Source organism: Amblyraja radiata, chromosome 2 (genome assembly GCF_010909765.2).
Source record: "Amblyraja radiata isolate CabotCenter1 chromosome 2, sAmbRad1.1.pri, whole genome shotgun sequence".
NCBI lineage: Eukaryota > Metazoa > Chordata > Chondrichthyes > Rajiformes > Rajidae > Amblyraja > Amblyraja radiata.
The window spans coordinates 4,169,512-4,192,224 of record NC_045957.1 but is presented as its reverse complement, the minus strand read 5'-3'; the positions used below and the strand labels follow the sequence as shown (position 1 = coordinate 4,192,224).

The window sequence follows — 22,713 nt, the reverse complement described above, 5'->3', positions numbered from 1 at the left end:
GAAGTTCTCATGAGAGTATTTTACTTATCTCCACTAGGGGAAAAAGACTGTGCTATCTGTGCTATCTTATTACCCCTCCCGATTTTATACACCTCTATACTTGGCTCAATCTGTCCCCCATGGTAAACCCACCACACCTGGAACCAGCCAACCTTTGTGTAGGAAGGAACTGCAGATGCTGGTTTATACTGAAGATAGACACAAAAGGCTGGAACAACTCGGTGGAGTATGTCGAGATTACAGACCAGTTAGCCTGACTTCGGTGGTGGGAAAGATGCTGGAGTCAATTATTAAAGAGGTAATAATGGGGCATTTGGATAGTAATAAAAGGATTAGTCCAAGTCAACATGGATTTATGAAAGGGAAATCATGCTTGACTAATCTTCTGGAATCTGAGGATGTGACAAGTAAAATGGATGAAGGGGTGCCAGTGGATGTAGTGGATCCAGACTTTCAAAAAGCCTTTGATAAGGTCCCGCCCGGGAGACTGGTGACTAAAGTTAGAGCACATGGTATTGGGGGTAGGGTGTCGACGTGGATAGAAAATTGGTTGGCAGACAGGAAGCAAAGAGTGGGAGTGAACGGGTCCTTTTCAGAATGGCAGGTAGTGGCGAGTGGAGTGCCGCAAGGCTCGGAGTTGGGGCCGCAACTGTTTACTAAGAGGGAATTAGGAGCAACACTAGCAAGTTTGCGGATGACACAAAGCTGGGTGGCAGTGTGAACTGTGAAGAGGATGTTAGGAGGTTGCAGGGTGACCTGGACAGGTTGAATGAGTGGGCAGATGCGTGGCAGATGCAGTATAATATAGATAAATGTGAGGTTATCCACTTTGGCGGCAAAAACAAGGGGGCAGATTATTATCTGAATGGGGTCAGGTTAGGTAAGGAGGAGGTACAGCGAGACCTGGGTGTCCTTGTACACCAGTTACTGAAAGTTGGCGTGCAGGTACAGCAGGCGGTGAAGAAAGCTAATGGAATGTTGGCTTTCATAACAAGAGGATTTCAGTATTGGAGTAGAGAGGTTCTTCTGCAGTTGTATAGGGATCTGGTGATACCACATCTGGAGTATTGCGTACAGTTTTGGTCTCCTAATTTAAGGAAGGACATCCTTGTGATTGAGGCAGTGCAGTGTAGGTTCACGAGATTGATCCGTGGGATGGCGGGACTGTCATATGAGGAAAGATTGAAAAGACGAGGCTTGTATTCACTGGAGTTTAGAAGGATGAGGGGGTATCTTATAGAAACATATAAAATTATAAAAGGACTGGACAAGCTAGATGCAGGAAAAATGTTCCCAATGTTGGGCGAGTCCAGAACCAGGGGCCACAGTCTTAGAATAAAGGGGAGGTCATTTAAGTCTGAGGTGAGAAAAAACGTTTTCACCCAGAGAGTTGTGAATTTGTGGAATTCCCTGCCACAGAGGGCAGTGGAGGCCAAATCACTGGATGGATTTAAGAGAGCGTTAGATAGAGCTCTAAGGGCTAGTGGAATCAAGGTGTATGGGGAGAAGGCAGGCACGAGTTATTGATAGGGGGCGATCAGCCATGATCACAATGAATGGCAGTGCTGGCTCGAAGGGCTGAATGGCCTCCTCCTGCACCTATTTTCTATGTTTCTATGTTTCTATGAGATCCTTCTTCAGACTGAGAAGCCATGATGATCAGATGATCAGCCATGATCACATTGAATGGCGGTGCTGGCACGGAGGGCCGAATGGCCTACCCCAGCACCTACTGTCTATTATTGAGAGTCAGGGGAAAGGGAAATGAGAGACATAGGCAGTGCCCATCTTGATCATCCTTTATCATCATTACTTTTTGCATATCTTTCATTCATTTCATCCATCAGAACTGCCCCCTCCATCGACTCAAAACTTCAAACTCATCTTTACTCTCAAGCTTTTCTTGACGTCCTCTGAGCGAGGGCTACATGTATGTATTTATGTATGTACTTAATCTATGAACCACTGTTGTGTAACGTTAGTACCTCCACCAATGTAAAGCACTCTGGTCAACGAAAGTTGTTTTTTAAATGTGCTATAGAAATAAAAGTGACTTGCCTTGTTCTTTATCTCTCCACATCACCGTCTATATCTCTCGTTTCCCTTATCCCTAACCAGTCTGAAGAAGGGTCTCGACCCGAAACGTCACCCATTCCTTCTCTCCAGAGATGCTGCCCTGTCCCGCTGAGTTACTCCAGTATTTTGTGTCTATCTAGTACTCTAATAGTCGTGAAGGTACAGTCTCATCAAGGCCTGTGTTATTACAGTGAGACACGTCACTAACTTAAGCAATTTGCATGAAATTACGGTGCATAAATGTCGATTGCATGTAAGCATTCCTCAAACTTTTGATGTGGGACATGGTTAAATGCAGTCTGCAGTAATTACTTTTGTCTCCCCAAGATGTGCGTGAGTGTGTGAGAGAGTGTGAGAGTGAGTGTGTGTGTGAGTGAGAGAGAGAGAGAGTGTATGAGTGTGTGAGAGAGAAACAGTGAGAGAGAATGTGTGTGTATGGGAGTGTGTGTGAGAGAGAGAGAGAGAGGGAGAGGGAGGGGGAGAAAGAGTGGGAGAGAGGGTGTGGGAGAGAGGGTGTGAGAGAGAGGGTGTGGGAGAGAGGGTGTGGGAGAGAGGGTGTGGGAGAGAGGGTGTGGGAGAGAGGGTGTGGGAGAGAGGGTGTGGGAGAGAGGGTGTGGGAGAGAGGGGTGGGAGAGAGGGTGTGTGATAGAGTGTGTGTGAGAGAGAGAGTGTCTGTGATGAGAGGGTGTGTGGTAGAGAGGGTGTGGGGATGAGAGGGTGTGGGAGAGAGAGGGTGTGGGGAGATGAGGGTGTGGGATGAGAGGGTGTGGGAGAGAGGGTGTGGGAGAGAGGGTGTGTGAGAGAGGGTGTGTGGGAGAGAGGGTGTGGGAGAGAGGGTGTGGGAGAGAGGGTGTGGGAGAGAGGGTGTGGGAGAGAGGGTGTGGGAGAGAGGGTGTGAGAGAGAGGGTGTGGGAGAGAGGGGGTGGGAGAGAGGGGGTGGGAGAGAGGGTGTGTGATAGAGTGTGTGTGAGACAGAGTGTGTGATAGAGAGGGTGTGTGGGGGGATGGGGCGTGGGTCAAGCTAACAATCCGGGCAGGGGTGGGGACGTGCTGAGAAAGGGCGTGGGGCATTTGGAAGCGGGTGATGGAAGGGGCAGGGAGAAGCGACGTGGGCCGAACTACCCGGAAGAGCGGCGAGTCGGAGGCGGGGCACAAGGAGGGCGGTGGCGGGGAACTTGTGGCAGGGTCACTGGGGAGGGGAGGGTTGCCTTTCCCAGCTGAAGGTCCCTCTAACACAAATATTTCCCCAGATTTGTTTTGCTTTTGTTTTTACTGGGAGCTTTTCAATTCCCCCCCCGAAGAAAGGCACCTGGGAGCACATGTGAACACCATCTCACCCCGGAGTGTCACGTCGGGGCAGGACTGGGCAAGACAGGGCTGCGGTGTGTAGGAAGGAACTACACATGCTGGTGTACACCGAAGATAGATAGACACAGAAATGCTGGAGTACCTCAGCGGGAACAAGCAGGAGAAGGGTCTCGACCCGAAACGTCGCCCGTTCCTTCTCTCCAGAGATGCTGCCTGTCCCGCTGAGTTACTCCAGCGTTTAGTGTCTATCTTGCCAGCACAGGCAGAGCGAAACCCTCATCGCTGCCACACTTCCCAGGACTCTGAAATTGTCCAGGCAAAAAACAACCAAACCATCAAAAACCCGGTTCGATCTGTTTAAACAACAGCATGTGTTATAGTTTAGCTTATAGAAGACAGACACAGAGTGCTGGAGTAACTCAGCGGGTCAGGCAGCATCTCTAGAGAAAAAAAGGGATGGGTGACATTTCGCGTTGAGACCCTTCTTCAGGCTGAAAGCAAATGGGAAGGAACTGGAGGTAAAAAAACGGGCCAGAAAACAGGCCCTTCACCCCACCGAGTTCACGACATCACACCAGCTCTCTGGTTATCAGTCTGAAGAAGGTTCCCAGCACGAAACGTCACCTATCCATGTTCTCCACAGATGCTGCCTGACCCGCTGAGTTACTCCAACACTCTGTGAAACGTCACCTATCCATGTTCTCCACAGATGCTGCCTGACCCGCTGAGTTACTCCAACACTCTGTGAAACGTCACCTATCCACATTCTCCACAGATGCTGCCCGACCCGCTGAGTTACTCCAGCACTCTGTGAAACATCACCTATCCATGTTCTCCACAGATGCTGCCTGACCCGCTGAGTTACTCCAGCACTCTGTGTCTATCTATGCCATCTCATTTTCGCAACCACCCCCAACACACGTTTACATGAAATTTTGCAGAGGGCCAATTAATCTCCAAACCCGCTCGTTTTTGGAGTGTGTGGGAGGAAACCGGGGCACCCGGGGGAAACCCACACGGTCACAGCGAGAACGTGCAAACTCCACACACAGACAGCGCCAACGGTCAGGGTCGAACCCAGGTCGATACGTTTACACTTTAGCGATGCAGCGTGCAATCTTCGGCCCTTCGAGTCAGCGACCGCCCCATACTATCCTACACACATACACAGCACCCGAGGTCAGGATCCAACCCTGCTCTCCGGCAGCGGTGCTATCACTGTCCCCCCCTCCACCTCTGTAGCTGGGATGAAGTGAGTTGCCTCAATCAATTGCCTACCTCCATTACACTCCATCCTCCCGGCGCCGTGTGTGTGTGTGTGTGGTGTCCAGGTCCCCTCTCCACCTTGACCAGGCTATCAACAGGGTCTCCACGGGGCGGGGGAACGGAGCACTCCCCCGGGACGGTCGCTCTGAAGGCAGGGCGAGGGAGGGATAGGGAGACAGTCTCTCTCAGAGAGACACAGACAGAGAGACAGAGAGAGAGGGGTGGGGGCGGCGTGAAGGCTGCACCGTGCGCCGGACAATCTCACACACGCTGGGGAGGGGAAAGGGGCGGTATTTTCATTCAGATCCTCCCTCCCACAAGCTCGTCCCTCCCGTCTCATTAGCAAATCCTTCCCCTCCCTCCCTCCCTCCTTCCACGAGTAAAGACTCCACCAAGCAGAGTCCAAATGGTGCTCTCCTCTCCCTCTCTCTCTACCCGCGCGAACCCACCCACCCACCGCCCTCCCAAACCCTTCAAAGAACGCTTCTGCTTTATAAGAACCAATGTCATCCAATATATTTACTGTGCCAGCCAAAAGTCTCTCCTTTCGCCCAGAGGCGGACGCGCTGAGCTGCGAAGTGAGATCTCATCCTCAATACACCCACATCGGCTGCTTTCTCTGCCTGTCCGGTGACTGCTGTCCGCAGCTGCATGAGCAGACAAAGTGGGAGAGTTAGCCGAGAGTCACGGCGAGACAGGTTGATGTGCAAAGGCACAAAGTGCCGGAGTAACTCCGCGAGTTACCCAGGCAGCATCTCCACCGAACGTGAATATGAGGTTGTCCACTTTGGTAGCAAAAACAAGACGGCAGATTACTATCTAAATGGCGTCAAGTTGGGAAAAGGGGAAGTACAACGGGATCTGGGGGGTCCTTGTACATCAGTCTATGAAAGTAAGCATGCAGGTACAGCAGGCAGTGAAGAAGGCGAATGGCATGTTGGCCTTTATAACAAGAGGAATCGAATATAGGAGCAAAGAGGTCCTTCTGCAGTTGTACAGAGCCCTAGTGAGACCACACCTGGAGTATTGTGTGCAGTTTTGGTCCCCTAATTTGAGGAAGGACATTCTTGCTATTGAGGGAGTGCAGCGTAGGTTCACAAGGTTAATTCCCGGGATGGTGGGACTGTCATATGCTGAGAGAATGGAGCGGCTGGGCTTGTACACTCTGGAGTTTAGAAGGATGAGAGGATATCTCATTGAAACATATAAGATTGTTAAGGGTTTGGACACGCTATAGGCAAGAAACATGTTCCCGATGTTGGGGGAGTCCAGAACCAGGGGCCACAGTTTATGAATAAGGAGTAAGCCATTTAGAACGGAGATGAGGAAACACTTTTTCTCACAGAGAGTGGTGAGTCTGTGGAATTCTCTGCCTCAGAGGCGGTGGAGGCAGGTTCTCTGGATGCTTTCAAGAGAGAGCTAGATAGGGCTCTTAAAGATAGCGGAGTCAGGGGATATGGGGAGAAGGCAGGAACGGGGTACTGATTGGGGATGATCAGCCATGATCACATTGAATGGTGGTGCTGGCTCGAAGGGCCGAATGGCCTACTCCTGCACCTATTGTCTATTTTCTATTCCTTCGCTCCATAGATGCTGCCTCACCCGCTGAGTTTCTCCAGCATTTTTGTCTACCTTCATGAAGCATGGAGGAGTGGAAATGGTTCAGAGCTTCCAGCTCCTTGGCATAAATATGACAAAGATGTGCAGTGGACTAACTACATTGAAGCACCAGCCTAGAAGGCACATCAATGCTCTGTTTGAGGACTGATGAGGACTGAGGACATTTGGTAGGCCTCCAATGGCTCTTACAAACTTCTACAGATGTCCACTTCTATTGGACAGAAGGTACAGAAGCTTGAAAGCGCGCACCACCACACTCAGGAACAGCTTCTTCCCCTCTGTCATCGTGCTTCTGCACGGCCCTTCCATAAGCTAGGGCACTGTCCGATTCACCTCTACCCCATTGCGGACATTGGACATTGTCTCTGGACCTTATGCGCTACAATGCTGAGAACTATACTCTGCACTCTGTATCTTCCCCTTTGGAGTGTGGGAGGAAACCGGAGCACCTGGAGGAAACCCACGCGGTCCCAGGGAGAACGTGCAAACTCCACACACAGGCAGCCACTGAGGTCAGGATTGAACCCGGGTCTCTATGTTTAGAGTTTAGAGATACAGCGTGCAAACAGGCCCTTCGGCCCACCTGGGTCAGCGATCGCTCCGTACACTGCATGCAAAACCAAGCTTTTCACTGTACCTCAGTACACGTGCCAATAAGGAACCAAAATCTATACGATGTATCTAAATGAGTAGTTATTGTTCATGATTCCACCCACGTCTCTGGCAGACTGTTATAGAGGCAGCACGGTTGACACAACTGCTCGATCTGCTACACCACAGCACTAAAGGCCTGGGTTCAATCCTGACCAAAGATGCTGTATGTGTGGGGGGGGGGGAGTTTGCATGTTCTTCCTGTGATATGTGGGTTTCCTCCGGGTGCTCCGGTTTGCTCCCACATGCCAAAGACGTGCGGGTTTGTAGGTTGATTGGCCCTCTGTAAACCCCCCCCCCCCCGTGTGTTGGGAGCGGATGGGAAAGTGGGAAAACATCGAACTAGTGTGAACGGGAGGTCAATGGTCGGTGTGGACTCGGTGGGCCGAAGGGTCTGTTTCCATGCTCGGACAACTCTGTAAAATAAATCTATCCCTGAAATCTTCTTTAAAATTTGTTGCTGTCACCTTTAACCTGTGCAAACAGGATTCATGTCGATGGGCAAACATTTTGACACGGGAATGGTGGGCTTTAGACTTCAGAGATACAGCGCGGAAACAGGCCCTTCGGCCCACCGGGTCTGTGCCGACCAGCGATCGCCCCTTACACTCCCACACACTAGGGGAAATTGACAATTTTACCGAAGCCAATGAACCGACAAACCTGTACGTATTTGGAGTGAGGGAGGAAACAGGAACGCCCGGTGAAAACCCACACGTGGTCACAGGGAAAACATACAAAGTCCATACAGACAGCACCCGTTGTCAGGATCGAAACCGCTGTAAGGCAGCAACTCTGCCGCTGGTTGTATTAGCTCCAAGGAGAAGTAGGGCAAACCTGGAATGTTTGCTCCAGAACTTGGAATGTTTCCTATACATTGCCAGAGGTTGGGGGGAGATCTGATAGAAGGCTTGAAAATTATGAGAGGCATTAGATAGGGTAGACACATAGAACTCGTTTTCCCAGGATGCAAATATTAAAGACTAGAGGAGATAGCTACATGGTGCGATGGGAAAAGTTTCACGAGGGTGTACGGGGCAAGTTATTTACACTGCGAGTGGTGGGGCCTGGAATGTCCTGCTAGGGGTGGAGGGGGAGGCTGCTATGAGAGGGACATTTAAGATGCAATTAGATATTCACAAGCATAGAAAGCAGGTGCAGGAGTAGGCCATTCAGTCGTTTGAGCCAGCACCACCATTCAATATGATCATGGCTGATCATCCACAATCAGTACCCCGTTCCTGCCTTCTCCCCATATTACTTGATTCCTTTAGCCCCAAGAGCTCTATCTAACTCTCTCTTGAAAACATCCAGCGAATTGGCTTCCACTGCCTTTTGCGGCAGGGAATTCCACAGATTCACAACTCTCTGGGTGAAAAGGATTTGCAGAGAATGGAGGGATATGGACCATCTGCAGGCAGGGGAGATTAGTTGAGCCTGCAAACATGTTTGGTCCAGCCATTGTGGGCCGAAGGACCTGCTCCTGTGCTCTACTATGTTCCTATGTTCTTCTAAAAAGATGTCCCATACTAGGTAATTTTGTTATCCTAAACATGACCATTAATCCTAACGCCTTAATCCCAATTTTTGAAAATGTGACATCCTTCATTATAGACCAGGGGAAGAGCTGTATAAAATCATAAGAGGAATAGATCAGGTAGATGCACAGAATTTCTTGCCCAGAGTAGGTAAATTGAGGACCAGAGGACATAGGTTTAAGGTGAAGGGGGAAAGATTTAATAGGAATCTGAGGGGTAAGTTTTTCACACAGAGGGTGGTAGGTGTATGGAACAAGGTGTCAGATGAGGTAGCTGAGGCTGGGACTATCCCAACATTTAAGAAGCAGTTAGACAGGTACATGGATAGGACAAGTTTGGAGGGATATGGACCAAACGCAAGCAGGTGGGACTAGTGTAGCTGGGACATGTTGGCCGGTGTGGGCAAGTTAGGCCAAAGGGCCTGTGGCTATGTCTAAGACAGGAAATGGGAGCAGGAACAAGCCGTTGTGGATATCAAAGGTTACGGGGAGAAGGCTGGAGAATGGGGTTGAGAGGGAAAAGTAGATCGACCGTGATGGAATGGTGAGGTAGACTCGATGGGCTGAATGGCCTAATTCCGCACCTATGTCATGGTCTTATCTCAGGCCTTTACCTGATGTTTTTCACAGCACACACGACAATAGTAACTGCCAATAACTAAGAACAGTCTCGACCTGAAACGTCACCTATTCCTGAAATGTCAAGAAGGGTCTCTACCTGAAACATCACCTATTCCTTCTCTCCAGAGATTCTGTCTGGCCCGCTGAGTTACTCCAGCATTCTGTGTCTATAACCATTACCTCCGTTCAGCAACTCTTAACAAACTCAAATCCTGGCCAGCCACAGGTAATCTAAGATGGACGCAAAGTGCTGGAGTAACTCAGTAGGTCAGGTAGCATCTCTGAAGAAAAAGGATGGGTGATGTTTTGGGTTGGGACCATTCTTCAGACTGAAATTAGAGGGGAGGGAACTGGTGGTGAGAAAAGGCCAGAACAAAACCGGGCCTGCAACAGATGACCAAGGAAGGCTCTAGAGCCTTTAGAGCCTCTACAGCCCTTCATCAGTCACTGAAAGTAAGCATGCAGGTAGTGAAGAAAGCAAATGGCATGTTGGCCTTCATAACAAGAGGAGTCGAGTATAGGAACAAAGAGGTCCTTCTGCACTTGTACAGGGCCCTAGTGAGACCACACCTGGAGTATTGTGTGCAGTTTTGGTCTCCAAATTTGAGGAAGGACATTCTTGCTATTGAGGGAGTGCAGCGTAGGTTCACAAGGTTAATTCCCGGGATGGCGGGACTGTCATATGTTGATGGAATGGAGCGGCTGGGCTTGTATATTCTGGAATTTTGAAGGATGAGAGGGAATCTTATGGAAACATGTAAGATCATTAAGGGTTTGGACACGCTAGAGGCAGGAAACATGTTCCTGATGATGGGATAGTCCAGGGGGCGGGAGATTGCAACCTACACGCTAGAGGCAGGAAACATGTTCCTGATGTTGGGATAGTCCAGGGGGCGGGAGATTGCAACCTACACGTGGTCCGCCCTGTTTCGACGAATGCACAATCAAATAAGATCAAATAGAACAAGTTGTCCTACAACTTTAGGCTGTGCACGACATATGCAAGAAGCAGAAGAACGGTAGTCCAGAACCAGGGGCCACAGTTTAAGAATAAGGAGTAAGCCATTTACAACGGAGACGAGGAAATACTTTTTCACACAGAGAGTTGTGAATCTGTGGAATTCTCTGTCTCAGAAGGCAGTGGAGGCAAGTTCTCTGGATGTTTTCAAGGGAGAGTTAGATAGAGCTCTTAAAGATAGTGGAGTCAGGGGATATGGGGAGAAGGCAGTAACGGGGTACTGATTGGGGATGATCAGCCATGATCACAGTGAATGCTGGCTCAAAGGGCTGAATGGCCTACCCCTGCACCTATTGTCTATTGAAGGGTGGAGCCCATAATGGTCCATCATTGCTGGCTAGGGAAGAGGTGATAAAAAAAAAGTTCTACAAGGATGTGAACAGTGGAACTGGTGGGACGTCCAGGGTATGGGGTGGGGGGTAGAGGGGGATTGCTGGGGTAACTTGAAATGAGAGAAATGAAGGTTGATACCGCTGGGACTACTCCTGGTGCATTGTCAGTGGGCCATGCTGATGGAGCAGACTGCATGTGGTCTCACACATAGTGGAAGCTGTCCAGTAATACTGGATCAAGGGGGGTAAAAGACAGAGTGCTGGAGTAACTCGGCAGCAGCAGCATCTGTGGAGAACATGGACGGGTGATACATGGTCGGGGCGGGATACATCTGATGGGGGACAGGAGTTTTGTGAACAGCGAAAACTCGACAATCACGCCGGAACAATTCGGCACTTATTTAACAAAACATTAGTGTGGAAGCAACGACCACGGCCCCGGCCCCACAGTGACTTCTCCGCCAACTAATCGCACAGTCGGCCGGCAGCTTCACCGCACACGCCGTTGCTCACCCGAGTTATTGCTTCTCCTGTGGTTTCCACATCTCCAACCGCCATGGAACCTGTTCAAAAAAGAACCAAATGCTCAGAATCATCCACGCTCACACATTCACACTGTGACCCGGGCTGTAGCGGGTGTGTAGATGGACACATTCACACTGTGACCCGGGCTGTAGCGGGTGTGTAGATGGACACATTCACACTGTGACCCGGGCTGTAACGGGTGTGTAAATGCACACATCCACACTGTGACCCGGGCTGTAACGGGTGTGTAGATGCACACATCCACACTGTGACCCGGGCTGTAGCAGGTGTGTAGATGCACACATCCACACTGTGACCCGGGCTGTAGCGGGTGTGTAGATGGATGCACACATCCACACTGTGACCCGGGCTGTAGCGGGTGTGTAGATGGATGCACACATCCACACTGTGACCCGGGCTGTAACAGGTGTAGATGCACACATCCACACTGTGACCCGGGCTGTAGCGGGTGTAGATGCACACATCCACACTGTGACCCGGGCTGTAGCGGGTGTAGATGCACACATCCACACTGTGACCCGGGCTGTAGCGGGTGTAGATGCACACATCCACACTGTGACCCGGGCTGTAGCGGGTGTAGATGCACACATCCACACTGTGACCCGGGCTGTAACAGGTGTAGATGCACACATCCACACTGTGACCCGGGCTGTAGCGGGTGTAGATGCACACATCCACACTGTGACCCGGGCTGTAGCGGGTGTAGATGCACACATTTACACTGTGACCCGGGCTGTAGCGGGTGTAGATGCACACATCCACACTGTGACCCGGGCTGTAACGGGTGTGTAGATGATGCACACATTTACACTGTGACCCGGGCTGTAACGGGTGTGTAGATGATGCACACATTTACACTGTGACCCGGGCTGTAACGGGTGTGTAGATGGATGCACACATCCACACTGTGACCCGGGCTGTAGCGGGTGTAGATGGTCAGATGCACATTCTTTTTAGACTTTAGATACACAGCACGGAAACAGGCCCTTCGGCCAACCAAGTCCGCACCGACCAGCGATCTCCCGGTACACAAGTTCTATCCCTACACACACACTAGGGTCAATTTACAATTTTACCGAAGCCAATCTACCTACAAACCTGTACGTCTTTGGTGATGGACACGAAAAACTGCAGTAACTCGGTGGGTCAGGCAGTTTCTCTGGAGCAAAGGAATGGGTGATGTTTAGGATCGAGTTCTTTCTTCATACAGGTGTGTGTGTGGACTACTTCACATTCTGACCCTGACTATAACTGTTCAAAAGGGAACTGCAGATGCTGGAATATCGAAGGTACACAAAATTGCTGGGGAAACTCAGCGGGTGCAGCAGCATCTATGAAGCGAAGGAAATAGGTGACGTTTCAGGCCGAAACCCTTCTTCAGACTGATGGGGGGTGGGGAAGAAAGAAGGAAAAGGGGAGGAGGAGGAGGAGGAGCCCGAGGGCGGGCGGATGGGAGGGTGGGAGGAGACAGCTAGAGGGTTAAGGAAGGGGAGGAGACAGCAAGGGCTAGCCAAATTGGGAGAATTCAATGTTAATGCCATAAGGACGCAAGGTCCCCAGACGGAATATGAGGTGCTGTTCCTCCAATTTCCGCTGTTGCTCACTCTGGCAATGGAGGAGACCCAGGACAGAGAGGTCGGATTGGGAATGGGAGGGGGAGTTGAAGTGCTGAGCCACCGGGAGGTCAGGTAGGTTATTGCGGACTGAGCGGAGGTGTTCGGCGAAACGATCGCCCAACCTACGCTTGGTCTCACCGATGTAAATCAGCTGACATCTAGAGCAGCGGATGCAGTAGATGAGGTTGGAGGAGATACAGGTGAACCTTTGTCGCACCTGGAACGACTGCTTGGGACCTTGAATGGAGTCGAGGGGGGAGGTGAAGGGACAGGTGTTGCATTTCTTGCGGTTGCAACGGAAAGTGCCCGGGGAGGGGGTGGTGCGGGAGGGAAGGGAAGAATTGACGAGGGAGTTGCGGAGGGAGCGGTCTTTGCGGAAGGCAGACATGGGGGGAGATGGGAAGATGTGGCGAGTGGTGGGGTCACGTTGGAGGTGGCGGAAATGGCGGAGGATTATGTGTTGTATTTGTCGGCTGGTGGGGTGAAAGGTGAGGATCAGAGGGACTCTGCCCTTGTTGCGTGTGCGGGGATGGGGAGAGAGAGCAGTGTTACGGGGTATGGATGAGACCCTGGTGTGAACCTCATCTATGGTGGCGGAGGGGAATCCCCGTTCCCTGAAGAACGAGGACATTTCCGATGCCCTGGTATGAAATGTCTCATCCTGGGAACAGATGCGGCGTAGGCGGAGGAATTGGGAGTAGGGGATGGAGTCTTTACAGGGGGCAGGGTGGGAAGACGTGTAGTCCAGATAGCCATGTGAGTCAGTGGGTTTGTAATGTATGTCGGTCAGGAGTCTGTCCCCTGCGATGGAGATGGTGAGGTCAAGGAATGGTAGGGAAGTGTCGGAAATCGTCCAGGTGTATTGGAGTGCCGGATGGAAGTTGGTGGTGAAGTAACTCCTGACTATAACTACTGGCTTTGAAGAGATAAAATCCCTCTTTTAAGGCAGAGATAAATAGATTCTTGATTAGTCCGGGTGTCAGAGATTATGGGGAGAAGGCAGGAGAATGGGGTTAGGAGGGGGAGATAGATCAGCCACGATTGAATGGTGGAGTAGACTTGATGGGCTGAATGGCCTAATTCTACTCCTTTCACTTATGATCTTAACCCCATTCTCCTGTCTTCTCCCCATAACTCCTGACACCTGTACTAATCAGGAATCTACCTATCTCTGCCTTAAATATATCCAATAACAGCGTCCACAGCCTCCTGTGGTAAAGAATTCTACAGATTCATAAGGTCATAAGGAATTTAGAGATACAACACGGTAGGCTGCATTACAAACTGCTCTAAGAATCCATCTCAGAGGCATTCTACAAATTCCCTTTCATGAGGTCCAGTACCATCCTGATTTTCCCAGTCTACCTGCAAATTGCAATCTCCCATAACCTCCGTTTTACATGCCAATTTTATCTCCTGATGTAACTTGTACCCAATATCCTGGCTACTGTTTGGGAGCCTGTAAATAACTCCAATTATGGTGTTTTGACCCTTGTAACTTCTCAGACTCCACCTGCTCTGATCCTATGTCATCCCTTACTAAGGACTGAATTTCATTCCTAACCAACAGAGCTACCCCACCCCCTCTGCCCACCCTCCTGTCATTCCGATATTACGTGTAACCTTGAATATTTAGCTCCCAGCTCCAATCCTCTTGCAGCCACGTCTCTGTAATTCCCACAACATCATACCTACCAATCTCTAACTGTGCTACAATCTCAATCCACTTTATTTCTTATACTATACGCATTCAAATACAACACCTTCAATTTAGCATTCACCTCCCTTCTCACACCCATCCTGATTTTACCCGACCATAGTTTCTTACCCCTTCTTGAACTTCCCGTCCCATTAATTTGGGAGAGTTCTGCAACATTTCCTGCACTCTCTTTCCCTTTAACTTCACCCTTACACTTCCAATTTGCTGACCCCCCCCGGCACTATTTAGTTTAAAGTTCTATCTACTGCCCTGGTTAAACAGTTCGAGGTCTGAGTGACCTGGACGATGACACGTTGGCCTGGCTTGCCTCAACGGAGCTGCAGGTCTAAAAGACATACGACAGAAGTTAAACGGTTTGCCAGGGGTCTGGTTCCAGTCGGGTTCAAGTGGAGTCCGTCCCGTCGGAACAGTTGCCTCCTTCCACAATACTGGTGCCAATGTCCCACAAACTCAAACCCACTTCATCCACACAAGTCTTTGAGCCGCGTGTTCAAATCTCTAATCTTCTCAACCCTATGCCAATTTGCACGTGGCTCAGGTGGCAATCCAGAGATTATTACCTCCTTGGTTCTGCTTTTCAATTCAAGTTCAATTTCAAGTGAGTTATGTGTCCCTGATAGGACAATGAAATTCTTGCTTTGCTTCAGCACACAGGACATAGTAGGCATTGACTACAAAACAAATCAGTGTGTCCATATACCATTATATAAATATATACATACATGAATAAATAAACTGATAAAGTGCAAATAACAGATAATGGGTTATTAATAATCAGAATTTTGTCCGAGCCAAGTTTAATAGCCTGATGGCTGTGGGGAAGTAGCTATTCCTGAATCTGGTTGTTGCAGTCTTCAGGCTCTTGTACCTTCTACCTGAAGGTAGCAGTGAGATGTGTGTGTGGCCAGGATGGTGTGGGTCTTTGATGATGCTGCCAGCCTTTTTGAGGCAGCGACTGCGATAAATCCCCTCGATGGTAGGGAGGTCAGAGCCGATGATGGACTGGGCAGTGTTTACTACTTTTTGTAGTCTTTTCCTCTCCAGGGCCCAGTTTTGGTGCCCAGTTGTTCAAATTCCCTTAGATGAACCTCTTTCCTCGTTCTACCTACATCATTGGTATCCACATGGGCCACCACGACCAGATCTATCCCCTCACACTCCAAGTTCCTTTGCAGGTCAGACTTGATGTCCTGAACCCGGGCACCAGGTAGACAACCAGGAACTCTCGATCCTCATGACAGAGAACAGTGTCAATGCCCCTAACTATACTATCCCCAATGGCAACTACATTGCTCATTCCTGTCCCATCTCGAATGGCCCCACGGTGCCCTGGTCAGGTTGCTCATCCTTCTACAGTCACCACCCTCTGATAAAAAAATTGCTCCTCATCTCCATCCTAGAGTGGAGATAAAGAACAATGAATGAAAGATATGCAAAAAGTAACGATGATGAATGAAACAAACCATTGTTAGCTGTTTGTGGGGTGAAAATTAGAAGCTGGTGCGACTTGGGTGGGGGAGGGATAGAGAGAGAGGGAATGCCGGGGCTACCTGAAGTGAGAGAAATCAATATTCACACCACTGGGATGTAAGCTGCCCAAGCGAAATATGAGATGCTGTTCCTCCAATTTGCGTTTAGCCTCACTCTGACAATGGAGGAGACCCAGGACAGAAAGGTCTGTGTGGGAATGGGAAGGAGAATTAAAGTGTCCAGCAACCGGGAGATCAGTTTGGTTCACGCGGGCTGAGCGAAGGTGTTCCGTGAAACGATCGTCCAGTCTGCGTTTGGTCTCGCCGATGTATAAGACTCCACATCTTGAACAACGGATACAGTAGATGAGGTTGGAGGAGGTGCAAGCCTAACCTGAAAGGATTGTCGGGGTCCCTGGACAGAGTCGAGGGAGGAGGTATAGGGACAGGTGTTGCATCTTCTGTGGTTGCAGGGGAAGGTACCTGGGGAGGGGGTGGTTTGGGTGGGAAGGGATGAGTTAATCAGGGAGTTGTGGAGAGAACGGAAAGGGGTCACCCATTCCTTCTCTCCAGAGATGCTGCCTGCCCCACTGAGTTACTCCAGCTTTTTGTGTCTACGGTTTAAACCAGCATCTGCAGTTCCTTCTTACACACCCTGCCTGGGTCATCTGTTGCCAGGTCTGTTTTCTCCCCCCCGCCCTCGCCCCCCACCCCCAGTCTGAAGAAGGGTCCCAACCCGAAATGTCACCTATCCATGTTCTCCAGAGATGCTGCCTGATCCGCTGAGTTACTCCAGCACTTTGTGTCTATTGTTGGTATAAAGCAGCATCTGCAGTTCTTTCATATTACATTAAAGCACGCCTTAGGCCTGCCTGCCTTGTTCAGGAATCTTTAGCAACACCTATGCCATCAACAAAGGGCAAGGTGGTTAAGAAATCCTCTCTACTCCATGGACTTGCAACTTGTCCCAACCAAATCTTGCCATCTGTAACTTCCCTCCCTGAGCGTAAAATACATCTGAAGTCATTTATACCCCCATTGCCAGTTTACATCATTGAGGTCCAAGGTTTTGGAAAATGTCCTGTTGCCCTATAATTTGTGATTATCATTGCAGGTTCCACATTATTCAGTGTTCAATCACACTCCCTTGGAATGAGTCAGAGATGTAGAGGCTGCTGTTTCATAAGACCAGTATGTCGTTACGGAGCTGCTCATTGAGTCATACGGCACGGAAACAGGCCCTTCGGCCCAACTCGTCCATGCTGACCAAGGTGCACAACAGCATCTCATGGTTTTCTTGAGCAGCTTACACCCAGTGCTATGAATATTGATTTCTATAACTTCAAGTAACCCCTTCTTCTTCTTCTTCTTCTTCTTGCGTATGGCGTGCACAGCCTAAAGTTGTAGGACAACTAGTTCTATTTGATCTTTCTTGATTGTGCACGCCAGGTTGATTGCATTCGTCGAAACAGGGCGGACCACGTGAAGGTTGCAATCTCCCCCCCCAAGTAACCCCCGACATTTCCTCTATCTCCATCGCTCCATCACACAAGTCGCACCAGCTTCTCGTTCTCACCCAGCAAACAGCTAACAATGGCCTGTTTCCTGCATCATCGTTACTTTTTTGCATATCTTTCATTCGTTTGTTCTATATCTCTCTATGTCATCGTCTATTTCTCTCGTTTCCCTTTCCCGTGACTTTCAGTCTGAAGAAAGGTCTCGACCCAAAACGTCGCCCATTCCTTCTCTCCGGAGATGCTGCCTGTCCCGTTGAGTTACTCCAGCTTTGTGTGCCTCATCTAAGCGAGTCCCAATTGATGAGAGTTCAAACTGAAGGACACAGAGTGCTGGAGCAACTCAGCAGGTCAAGCAGCCTCTCTGGAGAACATGGATCGGTGACGTTTCAGGTCGGGGCGCTCCCTCAGACTGATGTTCACACCGTTGGGTTTTAACCGGAATATGAAGAGCGCTTCCTCCAGTTTTGTGTGTGTGGCCTCACAGCAATGGACAGGCCCAGGACTATGAGGTCAGTATGGAAATGCGAAATGCTATGAGAATGCAGTGTGACTTGGACAGGTTGGGGGAGTAGGCAGGTGCATGGCAGATGAAGTTTAATGCGGATAAATGTGAGGTTATCCACTTTGGTAGCAAAAACAGGAAGGCAGATTACTATCTAAATGGCATCAAGTTGGGAAAAGGGGATGTACAACGGGATCTGGGGGTCCTTGTACATCAGTCTATGAAAGTACGCATGCAGGTACAGCAGGCAGTGAAGAAAGTGAATGGCATGTTGGCCTTTATGCCACGAGGAATCGAATATAGGAGCAAAGAGGTCCTTCTGCAGTTGTACAGAGCCCTAGTGAGACCACACCTGGAGTTGCCTGGACCACACTTGGAGTGTGCAGTTTTGGTCTCCTAATTTGAGGAAGGACATTCTTGCTATTGAGGGAGTGCAGCGTAGGTTTACAAGGTTAATTCCCGGGATGGCGGGACTGTCATATGCTGAGAGAATGGAGCAGCTGGGCTTGTACACTCTGGAGTTTAGAAGGATGAGAGGAGATCTCATTGAAACATATAAGATTGTTAAGGGTTTGGACACGCTAGAGACAGGAAACATGTTCCCGATGTTGGGGGAGTCCAGAACCAGAGGCCACAGTTTAAGAATAAGGAGTAAGCCATTTAGAATGGAGACGAGGAAACACTTTTTCTCACAGAGAGTGGTAAGTCTGTGGAATTCTCTGCCTCACAGGGCGGTGGAGGCAGGTTCTCTGGATGCTTTCAAGAGAGAGCTAGATAGGGCTCTTAAAAATAGTGGAGTCAGGGGATATGGGGAGAAGGCAGGAACGGGGTACTGATTGGGGATGATCAGCCATGATCACATTGAATGGCGGTGCTGGCTCGAAGGGCCGAATGGCCTACTCCTGCCCCTATTGTCTATTGAAAGGGGAGTCCATCACGGGTACTGACCTCCTTACCCATCAAAGGAATCCATAGGAGGCACTACCTCAAAAAAGCAGCCAGCATCATCAAGGACCCACACCACCCTGGCAACGCTCCCAATTCATCCTGCCATCGGGAAGCGGGTATAAGAGTCTGAAAACTGTGACTCTGGCTAGAAACGGCAACCAAACTACAAGCTCCAAACTGCCGGTTACATTAGGGACTGTCGGGGTATTGTTCTGGACTAATATTGTTATTTTAAATTTATTGAAGTGTTTTTGCTTGTTTATGATGTTATCTATTGTGCGCGGTGTTTGAAGACCTATTATGCTGCAAGTAAGAATGTCATTGTTTCATTTTGGTACCCTTGACAATTAAACTCTCTTGACTCTCTCGATCATGGTTCACAACCGAGAGATCCAGCAGACTCACTCCCCAGCAACCGATAGAAAGAGTGTTCTCACCATTGGACACAACTCCGCAAAATATTTACCTACTTATTCATTCACACAATATGGACGTTGTTGGAACTTGTATTAATCACCCATCCTTTAATCGGATGCCGCGGTGAGATTTTAACTCCTGTCTCTGAATCAATGGTGTGGAACACTGGCTCCCAATCCTGTAATCTAACCACCATGCTACCGGAGTCCCGGAGTTTGTGTGGTTTATCACCACAGTTGATTCATGACTCATGACAGTGAAACGGTTATTCGTTTTCCTAAAATGGTGGTTTCAATGTGAAATTGGGTGTAACTGCACTGGGTTCTGCAAATGATTTATAGATTGTGAAACACATGATTCACATGGAACAAGGTGTGGGAGACTATCTCTAGTAAAACGTGCAGTGCTGGAGGCAGATATGGTAGTGGTATTTAAATGGCACATGCATATGAAGGAATACAGTGGAGCAATATGGAGCATGAACAGGTAGATGAGAATAGTTTCACTTGACGTCATGTTCAGCACAGACATTGTGGGCCAACGCACCTGCTCTTACGGTGTACTGTTCTATGTTCTCTCGATGCTTTGCCGTGGGTACAGAAGAAGTTTACCTGAATGCTGTCTGGATTAGGGGGTGTCGACTATAAGGAGAGGTTTTTCTCTGGAGCGTCGGAGATGAAGGGGAAATCTGACATCACATTATTCGTGGCCCAGATAGGGTAGACATTCAGAACCTTATTCCCAGGGTGGAAATGTCAGAGACATTGCGGGCATAGCTTAAAGGGCCTGCCCCACGAGCATGCGACTCCATGCGACAAGCGCGACCTAATGTGGTCGCTTGAGCCGTGCGGTCCTACTTCGATCGCCGGAGCTGTATGGAGTTGTACGCAGGCCCTTCAGTGTCAGATTAAAAGCGATGTTTAGCACAGACATAGAGGGAAGAAGGGCCTGTTCCTGTACCGTATTGTTCTGTGTTCCATGTAATCCCAGAGCTTCTCTGGGCAACTACACTCAACCAATAATTGATGACTTAGCGAGCTGTGCCCGCGTTAATCACAGGGATGAATTAAATAGAAAGATCTTTACCTTTGGTTGCCGATCCCTTCCTGTCTAGCACGGGAGTGACTCTTACATTACTCATGCAAGGCAGAGTGTGTGGTTGGGAGCAGTGAGTCCCAATGATTCAAGCTCTTTTCTTTGACTGATATGCTTCTTTTGTTTGCTTCTGGTGGCATGACCTGCTTGTCTGCATTGTCCCTGTGGGCATGTGGCCTGTGTCCAACCAGGGGTCAGTTCTGTGTCATGGTTCCACACTATAAGTGCCGCAGGTGCACAAGATGTCGTTAATCTTTGTCGGGACAGGAACGCAGGTGATCGAAGAGTTGGAGTGGATCGTTGATGATGACTTCCGAGTTTTTGTGATCGGGCTGCTTTTGGGTTGGGAGGATTGGGAGCGACCAACTCGCAGAAACCCAAAGAACCGGGCAGAAGAGAACTGAAGCGCCATTGTAACTCAAGCCTCTCAAGGGCCGGTGGTGGTGGTGGAGGTGTGATGGCAGAACCAGGCAGGAGAAGAGAAGGCATGGATGCATCACGATGGAAACACTCGGCTCGTCGGGCAGCCTCTGTGAGGAGAGGAAGACAACGTTAACATTTCAGCTGGAGATACAAGAAGTTGCAAATATTGGAATCCTTGAGCAAAGCACAAAGTGCCGGAAAAACTCAGCAGGTCGGCCAACATGTACAGAGGGAATGGACAGGTGACGTTTGAGGTCAGGGCCCTTCTTCAGACTGATTGTAGTAGATTGGAGAATTGTGCAAAAGAGAGGTGGGGTAGCACATAGCCTGGCAAGTGATAGGTGGAAACTGCAGATGCTGGTTAATACACAAAGGGCAGTCACGGTGGCGCAGCGGTTGAGTTGTGGATGTTGTCTCTACGGAGTTTGTACGTTCTCCCCGTGACCTGCGTGGGTTTTCTCCGAGATCTTGGGTTTCCTCCAACACTCTAAAGACGCACATGTCTGTAGGTTAATTGCCTTGGTAAAATGTACAATTTGTTCCTAGTGGGTGTAGGATAGTTTTAATATGCGGGGATTACTGGTCGGCACGGAGCCGGTGGGCCGAAGGGCCTGTTTCCGCGCTGTGTCTCCAAACTAAACTAAACACAAAAGGCAGGAGCAGGTCAGGCTGCATCTCTGGAGAACATGGATAGGTGACGTTTCGGTTTGAGAAAGAAGGGTCTCAACCCAAAACGTCACCTCTGTTTTTTTCTCCAGAGATGCTGCCCGAACTGTTGAGTTACTCGAGCATTTTGTGTTTGTGATAGATGAGTACTGGTGAGGATGGGATGACAGGCAAATGGGTAGAGCAAGTGTCAAAGGCCGGAGGTGAAAAGGAGACAAAGGGTGAAAGATAATGAGAGACGAGGGATAAAATGCAAAGCCAGAGAGAGGGTTATACGTGGAAGGGGACCAAGGGAAGGGGAAAGAGGGACAATGAAAGGAAAATGTGGGAGTCATGGATGGGAGATGAGTGCTCAAAGGCAGAGAAAGGAGCAGGGTGACTGGGAGTGTGGAGGTAAGGGGAGAGATGTGTGTGCACTGGAGTTGAGGAGGTGCATAGGGGAGGGAGGGGAGAGGTGGATATTACTTGGTTGGATCTAAAGGATAAATCAATAAGAGACGTTACAAATTATAACAGTTAACTTTTCCAGGGTGTGTAGGCACAAGTAATATTTTTCATTTTACAATAGTTATTATGCTACTTGACAAATTACGATACTTAATACTAAAGGGCCTGTCCCACTTTAACGACCTCTGCCGAGTTTGCCCTTGACTCATACTCGCAGCATGGTCGTCACGAGGTCGTAGGAGGTCGTAGTTAGGCCGTAGGTAGGTCGTGATGCTAGTCGTAGGTACTCGTGGCATCAAGTAGGTCGGGGCGATTTTTCAACATGATGAAAAATGTCCACGAGTAAAAAAGGTCGTGAATTAGGTCCTGAATGTGGGACAGGCCCTTAGAAATAATCGATTAGCATGTTCAGGAAAATAGAGGATTTCATGGCAGCTTGCTTCCAGCAGGATTTGGTTTCCCATACAGTAAAATACTCTTTCTTGAGCACATGAAATTGGAATTGGCTGGGTGCAACCTCACCAATGTGCAGGAAGAAAGCAGGCCCTTCAGCCCACTGTGAACATGTTGACCATCAAGCACCCATCTGGAGATTCTGCCTGACCCGCTGAGTACTCCAGCACCTTGTCTCCTTGTGGGTAAACGAGTATTTACAGTTCCTTGTTTCTACAAAACGATCAGATTGTTTTGAAGGCCGTGATGTCTTCCACTATCTTTAGGGACAGAAATCTCTTGTCTGTGGAGGAAAGAACTGCAGATGCTGGTTTAAATCGAAGGTAGACACAAAACGCTGGAGTAACCCCTCACTGCTGCTGCCTGACCCAGTGAGGTACTCCAGCAGTTTGTGTTCAACAGTGTGGATTTTGCTTTCTACAGGTATGTCTGGCTTGGCTGCATTTCAAAACCCCACCTAACAGC

At 49.3% G+C, this 22,713-nt stretch overlaps 1 protein-coding gene across 2 annotated transcripts in view; it reads right to left on the bottom strand.

Annotated features, from left to right (window-relative positions):
- plcd1 (phospholipase C delta 1) overlaps positions 1 to 5,318 on the bottom strand; it is a 154,349-nt gene extending 149,031 nt beyond the window's left edge. Inside the window, exon 1 of one of the 2 annotated variants that reach the window (XM_033040792.1) lies at positions 5,174 to 5,318. In XM_033040792.1, the coding sequence (XP_032896683.1) occupies positions 5,174 to 5,303 (130 nt within the window). In that variant the 5' untranslated portion in view covers positions 5,304 to 5,318. Of the gene's footprint in view, positions 1 to 4,662; positions 4,911 to 5,173 lie in introns of those variants that run through there. The other variant, XM_033040810.1, reaches the window with a different exon arrangement.
- Between the last annotated feature and the right edge of the window lie 17,395 nt (positions 5,319 to 22,713).